The 23,468-nt window shown below is 40.5% G+C and overlaps 1 protein-coding gene and 1 long non-coding RNA gene across 6 annotated transcripts in view; one reads left to right on the top strand and one right to left on the bottom strand.

The window, feature by feature from the left end:
* LOC141794859 (stromal membrane-associated protein 1-like) overlaps positions 1–23,468 on the bottom strand; it is a 183,374-nt gene that overhangs the window by 91,406 nt on the left and 68,500 nt on the right. For 2 of the 5 annotated variants that reach the window (XM_074675421.1, XM_074675423.1), the window contains exons 5-6: positions 8,894–8,971; positions 5,525–5,599 (exon numbers count right to left, since the gene is read on the bottom strand). In XM_074675421.1, coding sequence (XP_074531522.1) covers positions 5,525–5,599; positions 8,894–8,971 — 153 coding nt within the window. The remainder of the gene's footprint in view (positions 1–5,524; positions 5,600–8,893; positions 8,972–23,468) is intronic. The other 3 variants (XM_074675425.1, XM_074675426.1, XM_074675422.1) reach the window with 3 other exon arrangements.
* Positions 17,096–18,790, top strand: LOC141794860 (uncharacterized). Its single transcript, XR_012598561.1, has 3 exons — positions 17,096–17,116; positions 18,438–18,497; positions 18,605–18,790. It is a non-coding gene; the product is annotated as an uncharacterized LOC141794860 (long non-coding RNA).

Below are 23,468 nucleotides of genomic sequence, written 5' to 3'. Positions count from 1 at the left end.
TTTTATTTTCCTTTGCAAAGAAAAAGGTCAGTCAACAGTGAAGAAAAGACCTCGGACATAGTTTGAGCCAAACATTTATGCTTGAGAGAAACGCCCCAAAAGGTGCTGTTCACGCCCCTCTGTCTGCTACAGGAATCCACATTGAGACAGAGGCCTAGAAGTTGGGCAGAAGGCGTGATGACAAAAGGATCAGGAAGCATATTGAGGGAATGGGGGATAAGGTGTCTCAAATGGTGGAAACAAAAGCAATGAATTTGCAGTTACACAACAGGGCCTTGAAGCTGGGTAGAAGGTGTGATGACAAAAGGGTCTGGAAGCTTATTGAAGAATCAGGAGATGGGGTGTCTCAAGGAAGCAGGATATGGGGCATCTCAAGCAGTGAAAACAAAGACAAAATTTTACTATTACAATCGCAATCATCGAGTACAAACAGCAACCTAAATGTTTTGAGATGTCAAAACGTAAATCTCTTCGGTGATTCGCTCGTTTCACTCTGCTGCTCAGCCGGTGCTCCTCTCACAGGGAGCACCACACTGCCCCGCCCACCCAGAAAAACTCTTCTGCCCATGCGTGTTTTGGTATTAGGAGAGGAGGGAGTAAAGTCCCTTACACATCGTAATGGTTGTGGGTTGTGGGGCTTCTTTTCGAGAGTGTAGTTGTTTGCTGTGCTTCTGTTCACTTCATGCACGAGTATGAGCATGCAGACACATGGTATAGTCCATGACGTATGATCGCTACAAGCACTCCTCTAGTCAATCATTTTGAAAAATAGCGGGATGTTAGGGGGCTGTGTCTGACCAAAACCATCAAACATGAGTTAAAAAGTCATGAAGTTGTAGCAGTGTTCTCCGTGTGTAAACAGACACTTCACAATGACATGGGCGGGCCATACATATGCCTTGAGTTTGGTTATATATTTGAGTAGTGTGACCACTGGCTGTACTCAACCATGGGGGGAACTTGAGTGGTTCGAATGGCCGATGTGACAATCCCAATTGTCACTCTGTCACTCTTTCCCGTCCCCCTTGGCTCTCAAAACAGAGGTAAACACACCACCAAGAAACAAGAAGCCACTTGATTCCACCTACATCAGCACCCCTAGTCCCTCACTGGCTGTTTGAACCACCACCAAACGCTGCTACATGCTTCCCTCAGCTGAACATCGTTTGTGAAGAACAACCCCAAACAAACCTTAAAACTAACGACATGAGGGTTTCACTTTTCTTTAAATCCAAAAAAGAGTAGAAATATGACGTAAAAACAGAGATCGGACCAAAAAGCTCAGTGCATCATAATCATAGGAGGCAGAGATGATCCACAGCATAAGAACCTGTGTTTCATTCCACTCTGAGTGGGAACTGAACCTCATAGCCTACATCTCATTCTCCCTAAAGAGAACACACACATGCATTCATGTACAAACACACACTGCAGTGCACAAAGCCAGAGAGATTCGTGATTCCCCCAGTGCTTTGCAGACCATGGACAAAGTGTGAATTTACAAACCGTGACCCAGAAACACACACATCCACTGCTTCGGATCTGTGTTTCTCTATCACAGAAACACACGCACACACACTCATTTAAGATATGCATGAACACACATTCAGACATGCATACACACACATACACTCAGCTAAAGCCAGGCAGCATCTCACATGTGATACTCTATATAAAAACACAGTCATCACACACACACACAGACACACACACACACACACACACACACACACTGACCTCTGTTCCAGGCTGTCACTTCGGTAATTGCAGCTCGTTCTGACGTCGCTCTGAGCTGGAATTACACTCCAGTCCAAACACATTTTCTTCAAAACAGTCATCTCAGCGAGCAGCAGAAAACGATGTCTCTCATTTGCCTTTCCGTCAATTTACAGATTGTATTTGCATCAGGCCGTTATACCAGTCACCTTCAATGACGTCTGAGCTTTTCTCTGCGGTGCAGCCAAGCTAACAGATTAACTTCATCTTTAAAAAGCTAAATTTAGATTATCTGCCAGCAGCAAGGACAAAACATGTGTTTCTTAAAGATGAGGGAGTCTGCAGCGAGGAAGAAATGTTCAAGAAAGGTTCTGATGCTCTGAGATTCAGTGAAACACACACGCTCACCTGTGCCTGCATGTGTGTGTGTGTGTGTGTGTGTGTGATGTATTATTATTTAAAACGTGGTTCACATGTTTCCACTCCTGTACCAGATTAGAAATGATCCATCCTGATGCAGGGAGCTGGAATAAAGCATCTGTGAACAACATGAATGTTTATGAGTGGCGTCCCTGGAGGATTCAGCTCCTGCAGCACGGAGGTGGAGCTCGCAGGTTCTCGCCCTCTGTTGTCACACACCGTGCATTCAGAGCACTGATCAAACAAACAAACAAACAAAGACAGCAGCATGTTTTCTCATCCTCGTTCTGGCCTTCAAAGTCTTTTTACTCAAACGCACAGACACATTTTTCTCCTTTACTCCGGCTAATGTTAATGCAGAGGCTTTTCAACACGAGTTACCAAGGTCAAAGCTGAATCCTTCACTGACACGTTCAGCACGGGAAGATGAAGATCAGAGGATGCAGCTTCACCATCGCCCCAGCTTCTACCTCAATGTTTTATCATCCTGTTTGAAAAAGGCTACATTAGCTGCAGCTGCTGCCATCCTGAACCCTGTGCTGTAGCCAAGTCATCAAACCTCAAATCTTCAGTCTAGAGTCTGTTCCAAGTCCCAGACAAGTCCTCAATATTTATTTATTTAATCAATGTCATGTTTTTAATGTCACTGTTAATTATCAGATTATTACAGTAAGTGTGTGTCTGCAGATTTAGATTGTAAATTTAAGCTTAAGTGCATAAACCTGCACTGTGGCTCTCTAAAGGCTCTATAAGGATATGCATTTGTCTATCCTACTGCAGTGGAACACAAACACACTCACTACATATTATCAGGGGTGCACAGCCAAGAAAAGAACAAAAAAAAAACATGATGATGTTTTTTTTAGGAACAACAGCAGCAGGAGATGATGAGTTTTTTTATCTGTTGGATTTTCATCTCAGCAGATTATATTTGCGACTTGATGGAAAGACTTGAAGTCAGTGAAGAAAAGGGGAGGAAGGTCAGCGTGACGCGCTAAGCCTTCTTCATGGCTTTGTGTGTTTTTACTTGAAACAAATCGCTTCCACTGTTTTTCACTGCAGACTGTTACTGTTCCTCCTAACCAGGGCTGCAGGAACTAGGGGTGCGGTGGGTGCTGCAGCACCCCCTAGTGAAATAAAGCTCAAACTCCTATTATTTAGAATGAAGTTGCTTAAATTATTATATTTTAATAAAATAATTATTTTTTTTCACTGGTGTATTCATAAAATGAAATTCAATATGCTCAGAACTAGGAAATAACTTAAACTGAATTTATCCGAATCTTTGCCAAGGGTGATGCGCGTCCCTGCTGTTCGCTGCTGCTCGTGCATGAATGTTGCTGGGAACTATAGAGGCTGACGGCACCTTCAGCTCTGAATGTTGGGAGATGTGTTTACAGGAGCAATTCCCCATGCAGCCCCAAATTTCAAGAAGTGGAGAATCTGATAAAACTTTGCATGTGCCTTCCCATCTTTGTTGCTTCTTCAGAGAGAGGTTTTTCAACCTTGGGACACATATCCCAAAGGAGACAGGCAAACCTGACCCTGAACCATGTGCACGGAGACGTTGTCATTCTGTGTTATTTTTTGTGCTGCCGCCGAGCAGCTTGTATTTGTGAATGCATCATGCATACATAAATGTTGGTAGTCAGCACCACGGTCAGCGCAAAAGCATCCGAATGCATACCGTAACTTTAGGCCTGGCACCACGCGTGTTTATGTATGCGTGCCCCCCTGTGCGTCTCCCCCCCACCCCCCGCTGAAAATGTGTTCCCCGGGGCTACTATGCTCCTAACTCTATTTTACCACAAAGGTTGGGATGGATACCAAATAAGGTACTTTAATAGGTACCAACCAAATTCTGTCTCCGAGTACCAATTCACGTACAATCAAAAGGTACCATGTTAAGGTACCTAGACACATCCTTGTGACTGTGAGGAAGTGGAAGAGTAGGTGATTTTCCGTACTGGACATGAACACAGCATGGCAAGGTTATATACTGAAGAAAAAATATTTGAAATTGAAAAACTTTGAGATTATATTGTTAAAAAACTTTATATTAATTTACATATTAACACGCAAAGGTACTGAAAATTTGGTACCGTTGAGTACCAATACCAATTGCCAGGCTCCGGGCATCAGTACTGTATCGTTCCAAATGTAAAGGGTACTCAGCCCTACTCAAATGTTTAATCTAGAGCTTTCAAGGGATTAAAAGATATTCTTATTAATCTGATTAATCACATTTTAATCTTATATCTGCTTAAGGAACCCAAATAAGGAATCTGAATTCTAGGACATTACAAAACTCTACTGCATGAATAATCAAATGAATACACGAAGAAGAGAAGATTTGTAAATACAACATTGTTTTTCAATATTAAATATCTGTGTTCGCTGCTATTGGTGTTGTGCAACTGTTTTCTGTGTCTATAGAATTAAATTATGTTTTTCAAACTCGTTAACAACTGTGGATGAGAGAGGTGCGCTCTTTGGATGAGAGATCAGCATGGATATGAGGAGAAGATAAGAGATGACTGAGACAAAGTGAGACGCTGCAAATCAGAAAAGTTCAGGCAGCTCACGCTCCAACTGAGGATGTGTCGCTGTAGTTCAGAGAGATAGAGCGGCGCCATCGTGACAAAAGATGACAGAGATCATGGAGAGGATCAAAGGATGGGGCGCCCAAGATAACATGATCAGAAAAGTAGGTTTTGTCTTTTTTTTGGATCAAAAACAGGAATAAATACATAAAAGAAGAGAGCACTTTTGGTGTTTACATGGTCATAAAAAACAATATTATTTGGGTCTTGAAAGATCATTACAGATGCTCTGAAAATGGCTGGAAGCAAATGAGTTGCGTTAATTTTAATTAATTTAATTAATTAATTTGCGGTATTATTAATAAATCTAATATATGCATAAAAATGACAGCCGTAGTTTTATCACAAGTGCGCGAAATTCAATCATTGCAGTGTGCTGATGGCATCATCAGTAAGCCACTACTTCACCCACCCTGCTGCTGTGGGAGGAACTACTCACAGCATATGCAGAAATAAAGTCTGGCTGTTTTACTGACTCGTGGATGGGTCATTTCCTTTCCTGAGTTCAAGCACATGTGAAAGCACTACTAGAAGTGACTGGACAGACCTACAACCAATCAGAGCACTAGTGCTGTACCATATGGAGCAGGGGTTGTTTGGGATTCACTGGCCATGGGGGGCAGCCTGAAGTGGACACTGGTATAGCTGAAGTTTTTAACCTTCTGAATCACTTTGATGGTTCAGCTCTGAGGGTGGAAGCTTGGTTCTCTATGAGACGTATTTTTAAAGAGAAAGAAAAAAAAAAGGAAACTTTAGAAAATAAGGTGTTAAACCATCAGTCTTACCTTTGCATTGGGTCTTTCCACTTTATCGGCATCCTTCTCCCTCTTCTTCTCCTCTTTCTTTTTTTCACGCTCCTTCTGGTGACGGATAAAATGGTGGTGTGAGGTGGTTCATATTCATTCACAGAGCTTCAGCTAACACAGCATGCAGCCATTAGGACTGGGCTATTAACCAGTTGTTACTATCTGGCTGTGTATGCTTGGCTCTGTTGGTGATAACCCATAAAAAAACTGATTCTTAGAGGTGGAGGCTGCAGGATTTCCCTTAAAAAAAAGAATGTCAATCTTTACAGGAATAATCCTGCTTAATCATCTGCTATGGGCCTCTATACATGTGTGTCAGCGTCTGTATCTGCCTCAACCCCCTCCTCTGTCTTGATGTTCATGTTTTGGTTGTTTCAGGACGGTTCTGGTCAGAGAGTAAGTGTGGTAAACAAAACGTGGTAAACCAAAGTGAAACAAAACGCTAAACAGATAGAGCTTTTACAAATGCAAATTAGCTTTCTGCTAACCAGGTATATGTTGAATACCCATTATTATTTTGTGCTAACGTGCCAAGTCAGGTGCTTGGCTCTTGAGTCTCCCCGCATAGGAACCCGATGCTACAGGTGGTTACTGAGTGTGTTCGGAGGCTTTGGGTGTGTGCTACTGCTGGCACTGAGCCAAGGAGGAGGAGCCTGGTTTGAATATTGTGTTCATTAAACATTTTTGCAGACCTTACCTGTAAACAAAAAATAACCAACACTCATCAGAAAAAAGTTATTCCAGGGACTTTCTGAACTTGCATGTTCCACTGAAGCAAATCACAGAAGATACTTTAAATATAGATTTTAGGGGCCTCTGGACCACAAACATCTCTGACTTGAAAAAGTTGACATCCTGTCCTGCAATCCAGGCAAGCTCACATCCTTGTTCACTATGACAACTTAAACCATGAGCTTTGCACTGGGTCCTGATTCTTTCTATGTGCCCACAGTGAACAGTACAGTTACAGTTAGTTATTTCTATACACAGCAATAACTGTCATGTTACTGTGCAGCAGCACCATAATGAGCATAAAAAGCTGCTAACGTCTGCAGGAAAGACATTTTTCTCCATTTAACACCCATTTGACAACCATTTTAATGTTCTCTAGGAGGAGCCATGAGGCCCAGTGTTTTCTGCTCCTCACAGCAGAGTCCATCTCATCTCTTGATGTGGTTTTAATGCACTCACAATGTGCTTCTAATGAGCAGACATTATTAGTGCACAGAGAGTTGATGCAGTGTTTTTAAGGTTAATAGTTCTCTCTTGCTTTGTTATATGTAAATGTGCGTGTGTGCTAATGCCAAACACCAACAGGCTTTAGCTAATGACCGTCAGGGTGCCGGAGAGAGAAGCTTAGCCTAAAATCGCTCCATTATGGAAACAATAAAAAGCTGTTTCTCCCTCCGTCTCTATTCTCACTGCAATTATTCTCCTGACTCTTTATGTGTTTATCCTTATTTACGCTGAGATGGCCATTTGTCTCCTAAACAATGACTACTGCAGAGTTATTAGTAATATTTACGTCTGCACTGTTCAGAATCATTACGGAGAACGTTTCCCATCATGTTGGACTCTATCATTTGTCCTTTTCTGTGAGCATGCATTAGGTCAGTATTTATAAGACCTGTGGGATAATTAAACCCTTTGAAAGATCCAAGTAATCTGCCTGCAGCTGTTTCAATGTTTCTGCAGAAGTTCAAACGTTCAACCCACCGTTCACTTTGGTTGTGTTTTTCTTCCTTTGTGTCTGTTATCGTAGCTGCACAGGATAGCTTCTGCCACACACTATCATCAAACACAAAAAGTCACTTGCGCACTTAGTGTGCTGTGATTGGTCCGCCCAGAAACGTCCCAACACAATCCCAACTTCAACATTCAGGCTGAGGAGGGGGTTGAGGCAGACACAGACACTGATACACAAGGATAGAAGCCCAGAGGAGACCACTGAGCAGGATTATTCCTGAAAAAGTTTACATTTTGTTTTTTAGGAAAATCCAACAGCCCTTAACTTTAATGACAAAGATTTTAAAATGTATTTGGCTGGAAAAAATGCCACCATTAAAAAACAAGCTGGGAACGCAAACCTCATGGGGCTCAATCTAAACCACTAAGCCCTATCCGTGCCCCTCATTGTCAAATAGAATAATGCTGTTATTAACATATTATTAACACATTATTAATAGGACTGTCATTTTAACGCGTTAATTAGATTGATTAATTACACCGCAAATGAACGCGTTATAAAAATTAACGCAGATTAATCTGGATCCCAAACCCGCGAGGCGTTCAAAGACGCACTTATTTTCAAATGTCTGGTATTTCCAAACCGTTTGTCCTACTTGGAAAAAGTGGTGTTCTCGTCAGATTTTCAAATTTCCGATGGTCCCTGAATGTATCACACGTAAACCGGGGGGGGGGAAGCGAGGGTAATTTGTGAGGGTGACTGCCGTCCGCATCTCGTTTATTCACACATTCTTTTTCGAAAATCTGCAGAAAATCAACTGTTTGCTCTAGCTCAATTCTGTAAAAAACAGATAATTCTAAACTCTTTACTGCTTTAAACTAGCCCTGAAAGATCGATATTTGTCCTGTATTTAAATCTAAAGAATTCTTTGAAAATTTGCTTCCATCTTCCTGGTGTCATGTTTCAGCTTGGGGCTGCTCTGCACCAATGAACAACAATTTGTGTGTTCAGAGCATAAAAAACTGAAAATACTTCACTTTTCTTTGAATTGAGTGTTTTGTACATAGTTCCTCACAGTTTTTACCCTTTAGCCCTGGTTCTCCTGACCTCATAGAAGTATAGAAGTTCATATTGCAGTGAAAATTGAGTCCACATCGAGTAAAAATGTGACAGAAGCAAAAACCATCCTAAAAATCAAATCGGCTTATCTTAGGTGCAGGACTGTGTAGATTTTGTAAAGATAGAACCATAAAACTTTTTTCATGTGTTCCTTATGCATCAGGGTACCTAAAAATGTGTTGTATATATTCCCACCTTATTTTTAAATGTTTTTTTTATGTCTTTTAATGTAATGTCCTGGAATTCAAATTCTTTATTTTGGGACCTTAAGCAGATATGAAATTAAAATGTGATTAATTAGATTAATTAATTACAAATCTTGTAATTAATTAGATTAATTTTTTTAATCGCCTGACAGCACTAATTATTAACAATCAATAAGGACCAAGAGCTTGATATCTCATAACTCTTCATTACAAAGAAACCATAAAATAAGAAAGAAACCAAATCCAAGTATATTTTATTTGCCCAGTGAATAAAGAGGACATCAGCAGCACATCTACTTAGAAGAGAATACAACCAAACATCAAAAAAATTCTAACCTCTGGTTTGCTCCTGTTGGCCTGGGAGGACGGTGAAGAAGTGGAGGATGATGAAGGAGCAGCTTCAGAAGACTTCTGCTGAAAGAGAGAAAAGCACACAGGGGGTCAGCCACAGAGACAAAGACAGGAGAGGTAGAAAGAAATGAAGATGGACGGTGAGGCCATGGAAGAGCAGAGTTAGGAGGAAGAGCACAGCAGGGGGAAGAAGGAAGAGCAGAGCACAGCAGGGGGAGGAAGGAGGAGCAGAGCACAGCAGGGGGAGGAAGGAGCAGGAAGGAGCAGAGTTAATCAGAGAGAATGAAGGAGGACTTCTCTCTGCAGCACAGAAATGCTCGCTTTAGCTGAGGGCCAAGGTTACATTACACACAAAGAATGGTGTCAGAGCATGGCCACACACACACACACACACACACACACACACACACACACACACACACACACACACACACACACACACACACACACACACACACACACACACACACACACAGTGCAGACAACCTCCATTAACCTGAGGTTGACCTGTGAGACAGACTCAGAGCAGGCTTGTATTGAGCCCTGCAGTTGAGCAGCTGGTTGGTGGTTTTTTTTTTCAGTTTCCCTGCTCGAAAACTTTTTTTAGAGAAAGAAACACTGATCAATAACTGTCCCATGGACAAAACACAGGTGAGACTGCCGCCACAGGTGACCCAGCCCTCCCTCAAAGCCCTGATGGAGCTTTTTGTGAGGTTTTGGATTCCTTTTTGCAACACTTGCTCTTCTTTGTTTGATTTGGTGAAGATTGGGAAGAAAAACAGAAAACTCTCTTCAAGTTCAGCTCAGGGAGAGAATGGAATAACGACACTGAATAATACTAAGAGGTGAGTTTGAAAAAAATGCCATGTATTAATCACAAAATTAATAATTAAGCAACCCAGAATTCTCAAATAAAGATTTAAATTACAAAAATTCAACCTCTTGGATTATTTTTAGCCATTTTCAGTCACAGTTTGATTCTACCAATTGTTGATTTAAAGATTGTCTTTACAATTTCATATCCAAATATACAGAAATATTTTGGGATTGCACTGAGGAAGGACTCAAGTCCAGATCCCAAGAATAGGTCCTACTTTTTAGGCCTTGTTACCTGACATAAACTGATAAAGTGATTAATTAAACTTGAATAACACTGGTTGGGTTAAAACAAGAAGATCAAGACTAGATAATCTAGAGGACTACAGTCCGAGCAAGAACATTGAGACAAAAGCCCAAGAACCATAAATTTAGATCATATTAGAGGATTAGATGATGATGTATGTTTTGTGTGTGGAGTTCTCCTGGTCTCCCCCTCAGAGTTTGGGCAGCTCTCTTCCACTCACTGCTTCACTCCTGCACCTCCTGCTCATCGCCCTCATCAGCGCCTGTGTTTAAACTCGGTGGAGAGAGGAGTCAGATGCTACAGAGCTACACTGGCTTCAGTATTGCAAGTTTCTAGTTACCTTGAAGATTTACCTGTGTCTAACTGCTGTTGTCCTTCCTCTCTCCTCCAGCTCCACTATCCTTACTCTGTCCTTACACTCTCTCTCTGGACTCACCTCCTTCACATGCTTCGCTGCTGCACCTTCCCTTATCCACCTCTGACTCTGGATTTATTCCCCATCACCTCACTGTATTTAATACATTTACTTAAACTGCTTCCTCTACTTTGGGTCCTGATTACACCCAAGGTTACAAGCTCATTATGATTACATCACCATGACTAGATCAATTATTAGGACTGCATAACCAAGAAGAAATCATTTGGCCTACAAAATTAGTGCAAGATCAAAACAATTAGATACAAGGGACTTGATCACTGGGACTATGTCCTCAGGACGAGATCATAAAGGTTAGAAATTCAGGACAGGAAACAAAAGAGTAGATCATTTGGAATTGATCATTCAGACCAGAACATTAGGAGTGGAACATTAGTACACAATCATTTTGACTTGACCTTTAGCGCTTAATTTGAAGAACTAAGTCATTATGATTAGGTCACTGGACTTAACCATAGGGACTCATTTGAAAGGACTACATGTTTAGCACTAATTCATTAGCACTACACTACATCATGAAGACTAGGTGAAGGAGAGTAGCTGATTTTCAGTACTAGACATGAACACAGCATCGCCATTTTGTATACTGAGAAATGAATATGTTAAATTGAAAAACTTTGAGGTTTGATTTTTGAACAAATTAATATTCATTTTCACAAATACACACACAAAAGTACAGAAAATTGGTACCGTTAAGTACCAACACTGATCGCCAGGTACCTTACATCGGTAACATATCATTTCAAATGTGAGTAGCACTTCGTCATGTTTAGTTTGCTAGGTATTAGGGGTGCACCGATCACAATTTTCTGGATGATCACCAATCACTGATCTTTAAAAAGCCTGATCTGCTGTTTTAGGCAGATACCGATTCTTACTTTTTAATTTTTAAGAACTGACAGCATATACCTTCAATTTTCCAATCTTACTTTATTGAAGAAAAACATTGAACAATACCTTTGCAACAATAAAATCTTTATGTTTTAACTTAAACAACCAATAAAGTCTCCTGAGTTTTAGGTCTCAGAGCAAAAAGAAACAAAGACTGGCTGTCAGACCTTCCTGGAGGTATATAAGATTAGTTTCATGTGTAGGGATGGGCCCATCACCGATCACCCAAAATGAAGGAAATCAGCACCGATTGATCAATCTACAAGATATATTATTTAACAAAATGTGTTTCACAGAGCCTAGGCTCTAGGTTTAGTGACTCAGCCACAACACTAAACAAGTAAATTTCAGATGGCTTACTGTCATTGTCTTTAAGCATAATTTATACATGGTCTCAGTGTTTTTCTAAATGTTTTAGGCCCTGGTGGAAGGATTACTAACTGCCATTTGTTGAAAAACTCTTCTTCACTTGCCTATTTGTAGCTGAAAATGTGTTTCTGCAGAGGCAGGGATTATCACAGAGCCAGATGGACAGAGAGCATGAAGACTCAGGAGGCAGATACAGAGAGGAGAAAAGTCCCAGCACAACATCTGAATTCATATCACTGCTTCATGTTCAGGAGACTGGAGAGACCTCAAATCCACATTCTGTTTTTCAGATGCTGAAGTCAGGCCTCTGCTTTCAGCAGCTTAATGCAGACACTAAACATCTATTACCCAAACATGGACACACACATTAAACAATTAGAGCCACCATTTTCAATCTGTCACAAGATCAATACCAATCCAATGCGACGAGGAATGAGACACTCCACCACTGGACCACTTATGAAACAGGCAGTTAACACAGTTCACTGAAGAGCTCTGATCATAACCTGCTTTTGTCTTCATCATGTGTTTACTCTTTGCAATCTGCGTGCACTGCGGATTCAGATCTCTCCAGATCTGAGCCTGGTCTCCTCCCTACACATCACAGGAATGGATAAATTATTCAAACCCCAGGGAGATAACCAAACCTTTAAATACTTCTCATCTGTGTTGATCATGAAGGATAATGATGAACATGAACTGTGGTCTGAAAGGCTCTGACTTTTACCTACATGACCAAGAAAACACACTAATGGATGATCTAACACAGAAATTCAAGATTTAAAACCAGACGCTCCAGTTTTCTGAAGCAGGGAAAACCAAAGAGCTGCGACCAGTGGATGTGCCCTTTAATGAAATGGAAAAAAAAAAAAAAAAAAATGAAAAGAAAAAATACTTGATTTATCCCAAAGGGAAATTCAGGAAATAGAAAAATAAAAAAAATAAAAAAAATGAATACATAATAATAATAATAATAATAATAATAATAATAATAATAATAATAATAATAATAATAATAATAATAATAATAAATAAATAAATAAAAAATAAAACAGACTTCCTGAGATGAGTCCCATGACTCATCCAGTCAAATGGTTTAATAAGTCAATCACAGAGGATCATGGGTAGGACAATCAGTGTGAGGCAACAGACACAGAAGAAAAGACACACCAACAGCAGAGGCAAAGTGGAGCTCTATAACCCATTTTATCAGGCGTTGGTAAAATTAAAGCCTGACACAGATTATCAGCCAAATGCTGGATACCGGCCTTAATAACCAGCTAAGGCCAATAATCAGTAGACCTGCTGTTTAGGGCCTGTTAAACTCTTTGAGTTACGAGCAGGGCTCAGTGTGTCTGTCTGCATGTGTTGGTGGGCTGCCGTCCTGCCAGGAAATATAGATGGCAGCAGAACTTTGCATGCGCTTAAAAAGAATAGAATAGAAAGTACTTTATTAATCCCCAAAGGGAAATTCAAAGTCACAGCAGCAATACAAGAAATTATAAACTGCAAAACATTCAAGAATATATACATAGAATAGAATAATAAGAGTCAACTGGAAACAACAGTTTGGCCACAATTCTCCAGTCAGCCTCACCTCCACAGGGTCCAGGACTGAGCTTCTTCAGCAGTCTGTTCAGTCTCTGTCTCCTGTATCCTGTCTGCTCACAGCAGGTGAAATTCTTTAATGTGCCGTTTGTGTCCAGTGTTAGCTCTGTTAGCCTTGGTCTGTGAATAGCATGATGCTACCCTGCCTTAAAGTATCCCCTCTGGTGCTGGTTTGGATTGGCTAGCTCGCTCATCTTATTGTAGTTAGATCTAAACCCCAGTTTCCACCAAGTGGTTCAGTTCAGTTTGTCTCAGTACAGCACGCATGTTGTGGCGTTTCCACTGACTAATCTTGGAACAGATCCCCAAATGACTGACCGTACCATCCCACTTTTTGGTTCCCTTCTGTTGGGGTGCCAGACATACCGATCCAGCCCCAGAAGGTGGAGCTACAACTCTGCAGACAGTCGATTAGTGGAAAGAATGGTCACTTCCTGTGTGGCAGCGGCTATATTTCTCCTGGCGGCACACAGTCTTCTCTGGAACAAAGCTTGATTGTTCTATTTAACAAAGAGCCACGTGGCAATCAGAAAGAAAATGAATTTCTGGATGTATTCCATTGTTGCTCTTTGTTTACCATGCCATGTTTTTCTTCTATGTTGGATGTATTAGCAGTTATACACTGTGTCTTGCTGCTATGTCGTCAAGCTATAACATCACTGACGCTTCTACCAGTGTCCCGCTTACACGCCACCCATCACGAGGGGGCACGGTTGACTGTTGAAACACAAACAGGATCAGGTTTTACCAATCCAATCTGTACCATCTGTTCTGATCTAAACTGGAATGCTTGGTGAAAACGGGGCTTTACATTCCCTATAACCATGGATGGAAGAACATGCTACTGTCATCCCTTCTCAGCACTCACTGCAGTACCAACACATCATCCTCGCCTCCTTCTCCTCAGCTCACAGGGAACATTGAGCCTAGCACTGGTTAGCACTGACAGGCTGACAGGCGTATGTAGGCCTGTCACAATAATCAATAAATCAATTAACCGAACGATAAATAAAAACATCCTCGGTAAGTTTGCCAGCCTCCATAAAGTGACACGTGCATGCATGTTTGTTTCCTTCCTCTCTTTTGACCAAAGAGGCTGAATGAGAAGATGGCTCACTACCTCTATCTTTCCTAACATCGGGGTGCATAGGTTCTATAGCGGATTTAGCGGATTTATAGCTGAGTGAGCATCTGTCAAAAATGCGATCTTTGGGGTGAGGACAGGGCTGCTGGCACGTACACATGGAGAGAGCTGAAGCGAGCGTCCTGAGGGGTAAGGAGGAAACACACGCTAATATGAGTGATGGCACAAAAGATACGGTTCTTAAGCCGCCTGCCACAGTCCCAGTGTGGAAATATTTTGTTTTTTATCAGAATGAACAAAGTGTGAGCTAACGAACACCAACAAGCTGATATGTTGCATTTGTTTGAAAATAGTGGTGACGAAGAAGAAGAAGGGGAGGTGCAGTGGAGCCTTGTTCTTTGACAATCTGCTCTTACTAAGGCTTTTGGTCTGCAAAGTAAATAGAAATAAAAGCGCCAAATGGTGGCGCTCAAAGACAGCTACATTGCCAAAGAAATGCAGCCCTTCAATACGGTTGAAAGCCAGAAATGTTAAAAATGTTTGACAGACAGTACAGATTGACTGGGAAAAGGTACATGTTACAAACAATTCAGGAACTGTATAAACTCCCTTTTATTTAGGCTATAGTTTTTATTGTTTGGTTTTTTTTTTTGACTTTCGTTTTTTCTTTAGAGACAGGGTCTATGTTTTATTGTTTTTGATTAGTATTAATTATTTTCATTGACATGTATTTTTTTCTAAAAATAGTCCATTTCATTTTCATTGTATTTTTTTCTCTTTCTTGTTTGTTAAATTTATTATATTTTTTGTTTAATTTATTTTATTTAAAAGATCCTGACCTTTTAATTACAGTTAAATACTCTTAAGAAATGAAAGTTTCTTGCTTTTGATATGGTGTACTCACTTTATTATCCCATTTATCATAATTGCATCAATGAAAAAATGAAAAAATAAATAATAATAATATTGACAATAATATCGTTTATCATCAATAATATTTTGGAAAATTATCGTCTGGCAATTTTTTTTTATCGTGACAGGCCTAGGCGTATGTAAACAATTTGACCATAGTTTCACATAGTCTTTCCAGACAAACACAGGAGCAAAAAAAGTTAAATTGCCACTGAAAAACCAAACCAGTTTAGTGTCCACGAACAACAAATGAGACATAGAAAAGTAATGACAGACTCCATATTCAAAGCTAGCTAAAAAGAGAAGAGAAAAGGACAAAAAAAGAAGACGGAGCTGCTGCAACAAGCTGCCACCCAAGCAGCGCTGAGCTGTTAGCTGGTGATGATGATACCCTGATGTCCGGGCTCCAACCTCTTTGTCATTTAATCTATTAGATAACATGGTGTGATATAAACAGGGTAATGTATCTGCATCAGAAGCAGCTTCACTTTGTGTGAATGAGAGAAAATGGAAAATCTTTTTATCAGTGGAGACTGACCAGTGACCACACATCTCATCTCTTGAGCTTGAAGTCCAGACCTCTAAAGCTTTGATCATTTCTTCATGGACACTTGATTTACTGTGTGTGTGTGTCAATTGTCCTGATATCACACAGTCACACACAGATTGTGCTGAGTTAGTTTCTGACAGAGACACTGATAAGGCTTTCAGAATCTGGAGTTTGATAAAGAACAAACTCTGTTTCTCATCAGAGCATCACAAGCAGCCAGAGAGAAAGATGACATCATCAAATCCATTTCACCTTCTCCCCCCCTTCCTGCACATCTAAAACAGACAACACTGCCTCTGTCTCTGGGTCTCAGGACAAACAGACAAGCATTTTCTCACTTTTTTTTTTTATCTACCACTCATTTCCAGCCTCATCAGCTGTTGGAGCATCAAACAGCTCCTTGCTCCTGTTGCCTGTGGTGCTGAAAGGAGTGCAGCACAGATGTGAATTCACCTCTTCTTTCTTCTGATGATGTCTTTAAAGGGTTTTTTTATCTTCACAAAACTCTGACTTTTTGACTGATGCTGCTGGAGATGTCGACACAGCACTAAAGAGGCACAGATAGTGCTGATGATGGAGATACAGAGAAACAGGGCAGCAAAGGAGGAGGGAAAGGAAAGGGGGAGGGTGGATAAACAAAAGACCCATGATGCGTATGAAAGGGGATGAATAGATATCAGGCATTAGAGACAGACGTGTCTGGCTGTGATATCAGAAATGGTTAACGTCTTTATAGAGACGTGTCTGCTGGTTGGACCTTCAACAGTTCCTCTTGTTCCCTCACAGAGGACGCTCGCTGAGGGATTACACACAGACTCATAAAAGAAGAGTTATGGCAGCTTAGAGATGATGTAAAAACTGTGACATCACTCTGCAGGAGAACAGGACAGAGTCATGGTCAGCTCACTGACCTTCAACTACACTCAAAAAACTGATTCTTGGCCCTAGTAACAATTAAGCTTTATTTTTTAATAAAGTGTACCTAAATTAAATTGAACCAAATGTTATTTGATGATAATAATTAGATGAAAAGTAAATAAGGTTCTTATAAACTCAATTAAAACAATTTGAGTAAACTGTATGTGATGAAATCAATTTGGCTCTAATGTTCACTGTCAGAAAGCTGTGCGCATGTGCAGTGCGCAGGTAACGTCACAACGTCGCCAACCGTTGAAGTACTGCACACCCGCCTTGTGTGGAGGAGAAATCAAACCGTTGGGAAAAACTTGAGAACAGTAAGTAAAGTCGTATTTCAGTCATTATGTTTTGGTGAAAGGATTGCGGATTTGTTTCTTTAAATGAAGCCGTGTTTAGCTCTATATTTTCAGAAAGACAGAGAGTACTGTTTTGAAAGTTAGCCTTCGAATACGGAGTGAGTGAGGATTAGCATGTAGCTGCACGTCCCGATGACGTTTTTACAACCAGCGTAAATTCACACAGGCTAGCAGCCCCACTCCCACCCGCGCCTCGTCGTCACGATGGTCCCAAAATGTGTCTGCTTCCTTCTGCGGGACATATCTGTTAAAGCCGGGAACCTAGAGCCTGCCATGTAGCTACCCATAGCTAGCCGCGGCGCCTTCTAAAGTAAAGCCACAGCCATGTGAAAAGCGCGGCGACCCAGTAAATACAACCGCGCTTCATACTCGGCTACCCCGTGTGACAGTGGCCATGCACAATTTCATGGGCTTGTGACGACTGCCTGATGACTACCCGGTTTCATTTTACGGATAATCTATTGAATTAATATTAGAGGAGTAACAGCGAGTGAGATTTTTGTGTTCACTTAAGCTCTCCAGTTCTGCTTTAAGGGAGGGTTATTTGGGTAGTGATGTAACATGGCTGTGATCTTTCTGTTATCTTATTTCCCTCGCGTGAGATACTTGTGACATGCAGACCTTCATCAGTTGCTCCTCACGGCAGCTGGATGGTTCAATAACCCCTCGACTCTGCGTTGTGTTTTTTTTTAAAAAGGATGAGTGGAAGGCTTTTCTGCCTGTATCTGCTCAGTTTATTACCTGAACAGGAACGGAATAAGTTCTGGTTAGCTCGGACTCGTACTTAAAACATCCAGGCGCCACACTACAGGAGGTAGAAGCTAGTTGGCAAACTCGTTCGTGTACAATATATATTGACATGTTAGCTTTTATCCTCAACACTCATTTATCACATACAAGTCTACACACACATAATACTGTATTTCTGTGATCATTAAGTGTAAATATGAACAATAAAACATAAGTGTTGTCCACAGTGCTCTGTACTGAAACACACCACGGCATGTTTCCCACAGAATGGTGAAACTCTACCGTTGCTCTTGGAATATATATGTATCCTGCCTGATGGAGGCGCCATTGAGCAAAAGGAATCTGAATAAACCTGTATTATGCAAGTGACACAATAATAAACCCTGTTATACCAATATGGGTTGAATCTAAACTAGTAATCAAAATAATGTATATGTGCATGAACACACAGGAATGTCCTGTCACTAGGAAGCTGGCTGGATATCTCATAGCCAAACTAACCTTTTTATTTTTTTTGTTTTTTTTTTTCCAGGCAACTTTCTTATTCATATCAGCCAAGTAGGTCTCGGTTTACTGGCACCTCTCTATCAAGGTGAGTATTCCCGATACTACTGTAAGATCTTAAATTACTTTGTTAAGAGGTGTTTGTCAGATTGACACCTACAGCCTGATCTTGTGTTCTCCTCTCTTCTCTCACAGGTTGAATATGTGAATGGGCGTGTGGGAATGTAAGGTGTGTGGAAAGTCAGTTGTAAGTAGATACGAACTGCTTAAACATTGTAAACTTAAACATAGCCATCAAGGAAATAGGTCTAGACATCACTGCCCATACACTAACTGTCCTTGCACTTTTAGATTATGGAACAGTCTCTTAAATCATATATACCGTACCCACCAAACCCAGACATCATCAAAACAATCTGAGTTAACCACATTTTCCTGTTATCTATGTGCATGTTGTGAGGTTTCAAATGAACAGGATTACTTCAGTCATGTTAATGAGCATTTACGAAGATATGAAACAGTGACATGTATGTTCAAAGGTTGTGTGTTTAAAACAAATATCTATAGTACATTTCATACTCATAAAAACCGTAAACACAATCCCCATACTTTGAATGATTTCAAAGTTGAGGTTGTGGCTGTAAATGGAACCCAAGAATCAGACTGCTCAGTTGTCGATGTAGTTTCATGTGCTGCAGACACAGAATCCAACAGTGATTTCGATGCAGATAGTAATTGTAATGCAGAAGATTCACAAAAGCTTGTTGAGCATAACATTGCATCAGTTATACTGAAGTTGGAGCATATTTTGTTTGTTCCGGCCACAGCTATTGATGAAGTACTGCATGAACTACAGTTTTTGTTAAGTTCTCCTTCAGTTCCTGTCACTTTTAACAACTTGTCAGAAATTTTGAAAAAACACAATGTGCAAATAGATGAGTCCATTGTCAAAGAGCTTGCTGAAGTAGCTTGCAAGTCTAACCCTTTGGCCAAAGCTTTTGCAAAAGATGGCCCCCTGGCCACAGTCTACAAAAGAAAGCAGTATTACAAAGAAAATTTTGGTGTAGTGAACCCTGTTGAGTACATCCTTGATTCTACAACAAATAAGACATTTCAGTATGTTCCCATTTTGAAATCTCTGCAGCATCTGTTGAATAACACAGACATTTTAGAAAGTGTTATTAATCAGCACAAGTCACAGAAAAACACATCAGGTAAAGTGCAGTATGAATCTGTAAGAGATGGTGTTTTCTTTAGGGAAAATGTTTTTTTCACTGGGGAGGAGTTGAAATTATCAATATCATTGTATGTTGATGATTTTGAAGTATGCAACCCATTGGGCACAACCAGAAAAATCCATAAACTTTGTGGTGTGTACTGGATATTGAATAATTTACCCCCTGGATCTCACTCAACTCTTTCTTCGATTTATTTGGCTGTATTGTGCAAGAGCACTGATGTGAAAGTGTATGGGTATGAACAGATTTTAGAGCCTCTTATACAAGACCTGGTTATACTGGAAAAAAACGGTGTCTTTATTTCAGGTGTTGGACAGTTTGTAAAAGGCACCATCCAGTCAGTCATTGCTGATAACTTGGGGGCCCACGGGATAGCAGGCTTTATCGAAAGCTTCTCTGGCACCTATTTCTGCAGGTTTTGTACAGGTGAGAAATCAGACATTCATGCTAGGGCTGTTCAGTCAGGACACTTTACTCTAAGAACAAAAGACATACATGAGTCACACATTAGATCTGCAAAGGAGCGCTCAACAAGTATTTGTGGAGTGAAGAGGGATTGTGTGTTCACTAAAAACTTGTCTTATTTCCATGTAACTCAGGGATACCCTCCTGATATTGTTCATGATTTATTCGAAGGAATAGTACCAGTTGAACTTGCCCTCTGCATTAACATCTTCATTTCCAAAAAGTATCTGTCCCTTGACACTCTAAACAAATTAATCTTGAGCTTTCCATATAAGTGGGGGGACAAGACTAACAAACCCCACATTATTCCGCGCACTTTTTCAACTGCAAGAACTGTGAGAGGTAATGCTCAGGAAAATTGGAATTTATTGAGGTTGCTCCCATTAATTATCGGGGACTTAATACCTGAGGCAGAGCCTGCGTGGCTTGTGTTACTTGATTTAAAAGACATAGTTGAACTCAGTGTTGCCCCTGCTCATGATAAAGAGACCATTGCCTACCTTGAGTGCAAAATCACTGAACACAGAGACAGATTTTTGGAGCTTTTTCCTGCACGACTGCTGCCAAAACATCACTATCTAGAGCATTACCCTCGGATGATCGAATGTTTTGGGCCTTTAGTTGGACAGTGGACTATGAGATTTGAGGCGAAGCATAGCTTCTTTAAGCAGGTTGCCCGCCATACAAATTGCTTCAAAAATGTACCACTCACACTGGCTATAAAGCACCAGCAAATGATTGCTTACCATAACAGTGCTTCCAAGGTTAAATCCATACTTGAAGTTGGCACTGTTGCAACCCTTCCTGTAGATGTGCTGAGCAAGGAAGTAGTTGCAAACCTCAAGCAAAAATACCCGAACATAAGTGAGGTGCATCTAGCCAAAAATGTTACTTTGAAAGGAATCACATACAGAGTTGGCATGCTGATACCTTATGGTGCAACAGGTGGTCTCCCTGAGTTTGCAGAAATTCTTCAGATGTGCATTGTTGAAAACAGCCTAAGCTTTGTTGTAAGAATATTGTGTGCATGGTATCATGAGCACTTCAGAGCTTATGAGCTGACCATATCTCCTGATAGAGAGGTTGCCCTGGTTGATGTGGAGGACCTAGCTGATGCCTATCCACTCTGTGACTACACTGTAGGTGTGAGACGTTTGGTTACATTGAAAAGACATATCATTGTCTAAGGTAAGTTTAATACCTGATTTTATTTCTCTACATTGTGAGAAGCTAATGTGAAAAAAATCATATCAAATTTTGTTTGTGTGCGTTTATTGAAAAGGGGTTATGATAATTGACTCACAAACCACGGTAGAAAATGACATGGTGCTGTGTAGGCTTTAAGACTGTTACTACTAATGATCAACTAATATTTTGTTGTATTTAAAAAAAATGGGCAAGGAAGATGGTCCATGCAAGGGATCAACTGATGTTTTTAGTTTTTTTTTTAGGACTGATACCATAGGTTATTAGTAGCTTATGAGCCAGGTAACCCAGAAGCAAATTCAAATATTTATTTACAGCAAAAAATTAATTTGTCAGTGATTTTTTTTAAAAAAAATGTTAAAATATAAATATTTATTTGCAGTAGATATTAATTTGTCAGTGATAAAAAAAATATATATATTTTTATATATATATATATATATATATATATATATATATATATATATATATATATATATATATATTCATGGATTTCATGTGACGTCACACTGTCTCAACGGCGCCATCTTTAGGACCGTCCTGCGACCGGAGGTACGCTGTCAATATGCCGTCTATTTGCTGTGCGGTCGGTTGTGACAACTCCAAAGGTAAAAAAATTGGACTGACATTTTACAACATCCCCAAAAACGATGGAAGAAGACAGAGGTGGATTGCTGCCATTAAAAGAGACCACTGGACTCCCACAGAACACTCCAGACTCTGCGCTGAGCACTTTATTTCGGGTGAGTTAATTCCGGGACTTACTACATAGCCTAGCGTTAGCATGCTAACAATCACAATATTACTCACAGACTTAAAACGCGCTATCAATCAACGCTGTTGTACAGGTTCAGATTATTGACATCACTTAGTTGTGTTTAAGTTTAATTAAGTAATACTTTGAATAGGTAATGCGTTTTTTTAACCTTGTATTTTGATCTACTGCTGCAGGTAAAAAGAGTGAGAATCCTCTTCACCCAGATTATGTGCCGAGTCTGTTTGCTTATTTAACCCCGGAGCAACGGCAGAAGAAGGTCAGCAGTTTCAGAAAGTTTGAGCAAACACAAGCAGTCAAACGAAAAAGAAGTGCAGTGCATGATGTTGGGATGGTGGCTGCATGTGACATCAACAGTGACCCTCACACTGACCATGAGAGCCCACCGGCTGAGGAGAATCGAGGTGAGACTGCAGACCACAGCTACTGTAAGGAAAGTAGTTACACCTCAGACACAGAGCCATGCACCAATGAAGCCTGCCAGACGACCATTAAGAGACTGACAGAAGAGTGCGGTAAACTGAGGGCAGAAGTTCATCAGCTGAGGGAGAAGGTCAGCCAGTTGTCCTTCAGCCAGGAAGCCTTCATGAACAATGATGACATGGTGCAGGACTTAACTGGCCTTCCATCCTATGCCAAACTCATGGTTGTTTTCACTTTTGTGTCAGGATTCCTAAAAGTTGGACCCTCACCCTTTCAAAGTTTAATTATGACACTAATGAGAATGAGACTTAACCTGCCACTGCTTTTCTTTTCTTATATATTTCATGTGTCAACGCCTACTGTGAGCAGAATTTTTAATAGCACATTAGATGTCTTGTATGGTAGATTGTCCACATTAATAGTATGGCCCCCTAAAGAGCAGATTCAAATTAGTTTACCCATGTGTTTTAGAAATAGCAGCTTCAGAAATTGTACCTCAATAATTGACTGTTTTGAAATTTTCATTGAAAGACCTAAAAACATGAGAGCCAGAGCACAGACCTATTCACAATACAAACATCACAATTCGGCTAAATATCTAATATCAATTACTCCACAGGGAGTCATATCATTTGTGTCTAATGGTTGGGGGGGGAGAACAAGTGACAAGCACATCACTGAAAACTCTGGCTTCCTGGAAAATCTGGCACCTGGTGACGTGGTCCTAGCAGATCGAGGGTTCACTGTAGGAGATGCTGTGGGCTTGTACAGTGCTCATCTCAAAATACCTGCCTTCACCAAAGGAAAACAGCAACTGCATCCAAGTGAGCTGGAAGATTCAAGGGGACTAGCAGCTGTTCGGATCCATGTTGAGCGGGTCATTGGGCTTGTAAGGAACAAATACACCATTTTACAGAGCACAATACCCATTTCCCTGTGCCAGACTTCAACG

This window comes from Halichoeres trimaculatus, unplaced genomic scaffold (assembly GCF_033239565.1).
Source record: "Halichoeres trimaculatus isolate MK-OKI-2021-1 unplaced genomic scaffold, fHalTri1.1 fHalTri1_scaffold_8, whole genome shotgun sequence".
In the NCBI taxonomy this organism is placed as follows: Eukaryota; Metazoa; Chordata; class Actinopteri; order Labriformes; family Labridae; genus Halichoeres; species Halichoeres trimaculatus.
This window is presented reverse-complemented; position numbering and strand designations above follow the sequence as displayed.